Source organism: Vanessa atalanta, chromosome W (genome assembly GCF_905147765.1).
Source record: "Vanessa atalanta chromosome W, ilVanAtal1.2, whole genome shotgun sequence".
Lineage (NCBI taxonomy): Eukaryota > Metazoa > Arthropoda > Insecta > Lepidoptera > Nymphalidae > Vanessa > Vanessa atalanta.
In genome coordinates, this window is record NC_061901.1 from 3,411,232 (window position 1) to 3,418,739 (window position 7,508).

Sequence of the window (7,508 nt, forward strand, 5' to 3'; positions counted from 1 at the left end):
GCGTGCGACGCTTTCTGCGGTGATGTCCTTTAAACATTTTACCTCAGGCCACCCAGTCGCTCTGTCTATCATAGTCAGTATGTATCTATATCCTTGACAATACGTTAATGGACCGATAATGTCCATCTGTAGATGTTCAAAACGGCTACAAGATGGAAAAGAGCTGAGTGGAGATATCTCCACAATATTGTATGGCGTTGAATTTTCGATTTTTGGCAATTAACGCAGGCTCCACTCGTTAATGTCCGAATTCATAGATTTCCAAAAATATCTATTTGTTATCATTTTTCTAGTGGCGCGCGTGCCACTGTGACTAATTCCGTAAATCGCTTTAAAGGCTGTAATACGATAGTCATGCGGTAGGTAAGGGCGCCCGCACTCTTTTGATATTTCGCAATATATCGGTTCATTGCAATTTGGATATACGATGGCTTTAAAATTTAATTTTTTTGATTTCAGCAAGTATTTTAATTCTTCGTCGTTTTGTTGAGCCTTGGATATTTCTGTATAATCGATTGGCGAAGGCATGTCTATCTGTTCGATTCTTGATAAGGTATCCGCCACGATATTTTGCGAGCCTTGAATGTACTCTATTCATTTACAAAACTGACTTATGAAATCCAGGTGTCGTAGGCGTCTAGTGTATCGTTGCCACTCGTAGCTTTTTTGTGTAAGGCGTACACGAGCGGCTTATGATCCGTAAATACGGTCACTTGTTGACCTTCAATCATGTACTTAAAATGTTTTACAGCCATGTATATAGATAGTAGCTCCCGGTGGTAAGCACTATAACGTTGCTGAGCTTCGCTAAATTTGCAGGAAAAGAAGGATAGCGGTTTCCATTTTTGGCCAATTTTTTGTTGAAGAACAGCGCCTGCGCACGTGTTGGATGCGTCAGTCATAATAGCTAAAGGTGCTCCGGAAACAGTTCAACAGCTCTAAGTGCATTCGATGTTCCGATTCCGAGTTTGAAAAGATAATGCTATCATCGATGTAATTAAATACAAAATCCAGACCTTCAAAAACAACATGGTTCATAAAGCGCTGAAAAGTTTGGGCTGCGTTCCTTAAGCCAAAAGTCATTCGTGGAAATTCGAACAGGCCAAATGGAGTTATTATTGCTGTTTTTTCAATGTCGTCCGGCGCCATCGGAATAAAGTGGTATGCCCGATGTAAATCAATTCGGGAAAATATCTATTTTCCAGCCAGTGGGTATGTAAAGTCACGAATACGCGGAATCGGGTACCTATCTGGCGTGGTGGTGATGGCATTAAGACTGCGATAATCGCCGCAGGGTCGTATTTCACCGTTCTTTTTAGCAACAACGTGAAGTGGACTGGCCCAACAACTCTTCGAAGGTCGATGATATGATGATGATATGCCTATTTCTTGCATGAATTTAAACTCTTTCTTAACTCTCATATATTTGTTGGCGGAAAGAGGTCGAGCGCGGGCGAAGACAGGGGGTCCAGTAGTCTCGATGTGGTGCATAACGTTATATTTTGGCACATTTTTGTAACACATAGGTTTTGTTATATCGGGATAAGCTGACAATAAATCGTAGTACGGGTTGGTGACCTGTGGGCCTAGCCAAGTTACATTCGTTTCATATCGAATCTCTTTCTACAATCGTTAACGCTTCGGCGTAAGCGATTATAGAAAACGATAAGTTGCTAGCCAAATTGACACGAGTGATACGATCGCTCATTCTACAATGAACTTAGAAAAAACCTACACTTTAGTCTATGGTGAGCGATCTTTAAAACGTCAAACCAACGTCAAAGTCGCAGTTGTGTACTTTGAGCGCGGGATCAACTCTTGTTTTGAATTGAAGTTTGAAGAATATTTATTTGAAGTGTTAAAAAATAAGTAAATTAAATAGGGTGGGTATACATTCTCCTTGTAATTGGTTTATAACAATATCACAGTGCCGAATTTAAATTTAAACATTACTTGTGATTCGAAATTTTATTTTATTATCCTGCTTAAGTATGACCGATACCTTAAATGATGTGATAACTTTTATAGAATGGAATATAAATCTCGAGCAAGCCCAGAACAGTTTGCAACTTTACTGGAATTCATGGAAAGGTACGTAAAATTATTAGTTATTTCGTAAATATATTCCTTTGTTATTTGAAAATCTATCATACTGTAGCACTTGAAAGTTTAAAACATAAACAATGACGCGATACGCGATAGGAACTAATATTACCACTTACGAAACAAACAATAATTGTGTTTGATTCTTTACTTAATCAATAGACCCTTTGTTTGTCTGAAATAGTTTTAACTTCTTCTAGTTATGGCGATATAACGAGACCCCAGCAAGGGCCATAAGGCCGAATTAAAGCTGACCGACTGTGGCAGCAATTAGAAGAGTTATTAAACTACATAGGTGGAGGAGTAGTAAAACCAAGGGACAAGTGGAAAAAAGTATGGTTCTAATAAAACCCCCCTAAAAATATTATTTTATAGTTTTCTATAATTATCATTCATTCACTTCATTATTATCAATCAGCTTATTTCAAAAATTATAAAATAATTGATGAAAATATTAATAACAAAAATTAACAAATAATATCCAGGTGTGGGCAGACTGGAAACCTAAAACTAAGAAAAAAGCTTTAGCAATACGTCGTGAGGCTTCTGGTACTGGTGGTGGTCCAAGCAGCAGACAAACTCTCACTGCTTCAGAAGAGAGGGTGTTGAGTATAATGGGTTTGACTGCTGTTGTTGGTCAAGCTGGAATTATAGAGAGAGGCTTTGATGCTAGTTTTTTTTTTTGCTTGGGGTCTTGGCTTACTAGTGTATTTTCTTCTTTAAATAAAAATTATCAAGTTGTTCATATTTTCAGGCTCAACCATCATCAGTGAGAAACACTCAACCATCCCCGACCAGAGACTCTAATTGTACGGTCTGTCCACCCCAAATTTCTACCACAGCCACGGATGAAATTATGTTGGATTTTATTCCTTCATGCTCTATACAAGGTACCTTTTTTTTAAAGATACAATGTTTTGCCTGAATAAATTTATTTGTGCCCAATTTAAAATATAGTTTTTTATTTTATTAGCAACAACATCAGCCTTTACTGCCACCTCATCACAACATCCACCACCAGTGCTAACGCCGCCGCCCGGCACTACGTCCTCGCCGGTGCCGTCAGCGACGACACCTGCCGCTACCACGTCACGGTGTGCTCCTCAACGGCAGCGACATCAGGCAAATCCGTCGCCTTCAGCGTCTTCCACCTCAACTCCGCGGCGCCATAGGCTCCTCCGAGCGCGCACACGCCGGGTTCAAACACCCTTTGAACGAGCCACAAGTGAGTTTGTGGCTGTTGAGAAATGCCAGCTCCAACTTGAGGCAGACCGTGAAAAAAATCACCATCAAAGGGAGTTGGAAAGATTAAAACTAGAGTCTAAAAGAATTGAGGTCCAAGAAAAGCAAAACGAAATTTTAAACAGTTTAGCTAATACTGTAGTCAATTTAATAGAAATTTTACCACAGTTGAGACCATCATCACTGCCTTCAACAGATATTATCCCATAAAATATCAATGTAGTAATAATGATCTCAGCTGTGGCTTACGTACATTTCAAATTGCCTACAGTATTAGTTTTTTTTTTTTAAGTTTCTGACTCCACAAAGCTAGTAAATCCTTGGTGCAAAGTATCCGTTTGTATAATAAAATTCTACAGCTATTTTTAATTTTGTTGATTCATACATTCATATTCGTTTGTATTTTAATTATTTATTGATTACTTTAATTTTGTTGTAGCATTTAAGAAACCTGATTTTACCTAAATGTTATTTTTTTGTTCTTACCTACACAATAATACTAAATTATTTATATTATATTATATTTTAACATCTTTTATTTGATTATATGTTAGTGTTTTAATAAAAATTTTGTTGTAATAATAAATCTGTTTTTATTATTAAATAAATTACATTTAAAGTAAAATTACCCAGACTTGTTCACAATACAATCAACTTATTAATATTTACAGAAAATAAATTAAGTATAGAGTATAAAAGTTTAATTTATAATTAAGAAATGTAAAATAGATTCATATTAAAGCTTAAAATAATCTTACTATATCCTATTCAATAAACAACTCAGCATGGCTCTTCCTTGGATTACTTCACTCTGGCTACCTACAAACACAGTGGATGTGGGATTTTGCATTATTGTATCATCCCTATTGTCATGTGCAGCAGGAAGTGGTTGTGGTGGTGGCAGCCCAGCTTGCAAAGCTATATTGTGTAATACACAACATGCCATTGTAATTTTGCTAGCTACATGAGGATGATAGTGAAGAACCCTGTCTCTAAGCAAACATCTCCACCTTGCTTTGAGTAATCCAAAACATCGCTCAATGCAGTTACGGGCTTGCACATGCAATCGAGTGTATTGTTCTTCCCTAGAACCTTCAACTGCATTGAGGATAGGTGTCATAAGCCAAGGACGTTGTGGATATCCAGAGTCACCTGAAAATTATTTTAAAATTTGGTTAATTAAATTCTTTTAGATTAGATCTTTTTATTATTATAAATACCTACCTAAGAGCCATACTTGCTCATTATTTTGATGAAGTTCACGCATATATAATTCAATTCTACTAGAAGACCATATATGTGAATCATGTGTAGCTCCACCAAACTTTGCATTTACATTTAAAATTAAAAGATTACTATCACAAACCAGAAAATAAAACCTCTATTAAGACTGATATCTCACTCTAACATGCCGTACAATATAAATAATAATTATATCTACCATTTGAACATTTAAGGAATGATATCCTTTTCTATTATAAAAAAGATGCTCTTCATGGTTGGGCTTTACCAAAGCTATATGGGTGCAGTCTATGCACCCAATTACACCAGGCAGGCCAAATCTTCTTTGGAACCTCGTAAATTAAAATGTTATGTTTATTAAATTTATTTCATAAATTAAATATTGTTACTTTAAATGCTCACTCTTGTTTTATAAATGCTCTGTCTTGTCGTGTTTTCGGAAACTTGATCCATTTTTCCATGATAGCAGAGTGGTTCAAAGCATCAATGACTTGTCTTATGCACCGACTAGCTGTCCGTTGGGCAAGATGCTGAGAAACCCCAACAATTCGCTGATAGGATCCTGTTGCTAGGAAACTAAGAGTGCACAATACCTACAATCACACAACAATTCAGGAAATGAAATTTATCATAGTTACGTTAAAAATAAATATCAAATACAATATTCTATTGTGAGTAATTTTTATTGTTGTAAAAATATTGTTTATGTTATTATTATATAACTGTAACGTAAATAACTGTTGTGGCTGTCTTGAAGAGTCACACACTTTATGTTAATTCTGAATATGTTTTTATTATGACATGTGGTGTGTCCTTAATAAATAAATAATTTATCAATAAGATTATTAAGCACTTACCTTAACATTGAGGGGATCTCTTTGGTTCCTTTTAACGAAGTCTTGTGTAACGAAGGAGTTCACGACAAAGAGCTTCAAAGGTTGTTTTGTCTAGCCGAAATTGCTGCACAAATAATGTTGCCGGCATTTCGCGTATGTTTTCCATGCACTGACGATTTTTGTCTCTTTTTTGCCGCCTAAGCCACACTTCTTCATTATGAGCACACCACAACATATTTAAAGTATGCATTTTAAAAGGTAATAATAGAAAAAAAAAGTTTAACAAACAAAACACTTGTCGATCACCAAATAAGACGCCATTTTTTTAGCGTTAACTATTGAGTCTCTAAGATCGCTTAGTTATCGATAAAAAACTTCGACATCGTTTCGTCAGCGCTTGTCAAAACTGTAACTTGGCTACCATTTTGTATGGCGTTAGCGATTATCGTTGTAGAAACGATTATATTCAATTCTATCACTTTAAACGATTGTCAACTTGTCTACGACTTTTCTATTCGTTTGTTTTGATCACGTGACTTAGCGTTGAGATGACGTCATGCCCATACATTTGTTTAGTTTTCTATTAGCGATTACGATTGTAGAATGTCAACTTGGCTAAGCCCTCAGTATTGTTTTGATAGTGTCTTGTTTGCAATTTACCATAGACCCAATAACGTTTAGACTCGTAACAGAATCGATAAGTTTTCGACCATTTACATCCACCAAGAGTTTGTGGTGATTTAAAAAATCGGCACCAAGGATAGGCTGTTTTACGTCGGCGAGTATAAAATTCTAAGCATGAGGTCTTCTTAATTTTAAATTTAACTCTAAGCGCTTAGTTCCATATGTTCGTATTTCACTCCCATTCGCGGCATAAAGTCTATAACTGTCACTATCACTATGTCTGTAGGGTTTTTTAACGGCTGGCAAAACAGAAACGTTGGCTCCCGTGTCCACCAAAAAACGTAGACCACTGTTTAAGTCGGTCACGCAAAAGCGGTGGCATGGTAAATGGGTGCAGACATCCGCCACTGACTGCACCTTATTTAGTTTTCCTTGTTCTGGGTATTTTGTTTATTCCATGCGCACGGCTCTGTACATTTGTTAGCTCTATGGCGAAATCGCGCATGATAGTAGCAAAGATCATCGGCGCTCCGAGACTTACGCCGTATCGTATTACGGCCACGGGATTTTGATCGGTAGCGATTATGAATATTATAATTTCGTTTTTTGTATTGAAATCTTTGATTTTTCTGCAATTCCATCACTTGTAAAGATAGCTGAGCTACTTGTGCTTGCAACACGTAAAGGTTATCAGCTGACGTCGACGGTATACTACTAACCTCCGCTATTTGAATAGGCCTTGTTTTTTCCATAATTTTGTCTGCAATAGTAGCCAAATTTTCCAAATCACGTCGGGGTCACCAATTTGCTTTAAATGTCTAGTGGATGATGTAATAAAAGGCAATTGAGTATAGATATATGTATTGTAATATAATTTACAATATTTAATTGTTACGACGATATTACAGTGCGATGTTAGAATGGCGACTAGCGACAGAACATATAATAATGTATTAATTGACAATGTAGCATATCGAATATCGACTTGTTTCTAGGTGCCGTTATGGACAGTGATTTTTGCTTACATTAACAAAAGATAATACGTAGGCACAGTATTATTTTCGTTAACTCAAAAAGTTGAGTAGACTTACTTAATTATTATATTGTTCCTTAAAAATCTGCGCTTTCAATAATCAGTTTAGTCGGAGAATTGGCTTTTTTTTAATTGTTTTATTTTTATTTATTTTAAGTGAATAAACATTAAATTTATATTGTACTCTATTAAGAACGATGTAATAAAAATCCGTTTGTAGCGCTAGAGTACATACTTAAATCATCCCATTTATACGATATACATACTTTACTACAGTCTCACGAAACCTATTTTTTGTTGTATACTAGTATACTCAAACAAAGAATATGAAACAAAAGACAAAATAGACTAGGCAGCTTGGAAGCTGCCTAGTCTATTTGATTCCGATGGATCGGAAGGCATTGGAATAATTTTTTTGAACGCGGTTG

General features: G+C 36.1%; 2 protein-coding genes across 2 annotated transcripts; both read right to left on the reverse strand.

Annotated features, from left to right (window-relative positions):
• Positions 1-611: 611 nt before the first annotated feature.
• On the reverse strand, positions 612-1,491 carry LOC125075535. Its single transcript, XM_047687248.1, has 2 exons — positions 1,233-1,491; positions 612-874 (listed from the first exon to the last, which is right to left on the reverse strand). Exons 1-2 carry the CDS (start codon positions 1,489-1,491, stop codon positions 612-614), a joined length of 522 nt encoding a protein of 173 aa, XP_047543204.1.
• Positions 1,492-4,072: 2,581 nt separating this feature from the next.
• On the reverse strand, positions 4,073-5,639 carry LOC125075536 (putative nuclease HARBI1). Its single transcript, XM_047687251.1, has 6 exons — positions 5,598-5,639; positions 5,445-5,534; positions 4,990-5,180; positions 4,787-4,919; positions 4,570-4,726; positions 4,073-4,497 (listed from the first exon to the last, which is right to left on the reverse strand). The coding sequence occupies exons 1-6, from the start codon at positions 5,637-5,639 to the stop codon at positions 4,103-4,105; spliced, it is 1,008 nt and encodes a 335-aa protein (XP_047543207.1). The 3' UTR covers positions 4,073-4,102.
• Between the last annotated feature and the right edge of the window lie 1,869 nt (positions 5,640-7,508).

Coding starts and splice junctions, on each gene's coding strand:
- LOC125075535 (XM_047687248.1), bottom strand. CDS start 1,491: ATGCACCACATCGAGACTACTGGACCCCCTGTCTTCGCCCGCGCTCGA. Junction 875..1,232: donor AGATAGGTACCCGATTCCGC/GTATTCGTGACT, acceptor ACACGTGCGCAG/GCGCTGTTCTTCAACAAAAA.
- LOC125075536 (XM_047687251.1), bottom strand. CDS start 5,639: ATGAAGAAGTGTGGCTTAGGCGGCAAAAAAGAGACAAAAATC. Junction 4,727..4,786: donor ATTCCTTAAATGTTCAAATG/GTAGATATAATT, acceptor CAGTCTTAATAG/AGGTTTTATTTTCTGGTTTG. Junction 4,498..4,569: donor TGAGCAAGTATGGCTCTTAG/GTAGGTATTTAT, acceptor AATAATTTTCAG/GTGACTCTGGATATCCACAA.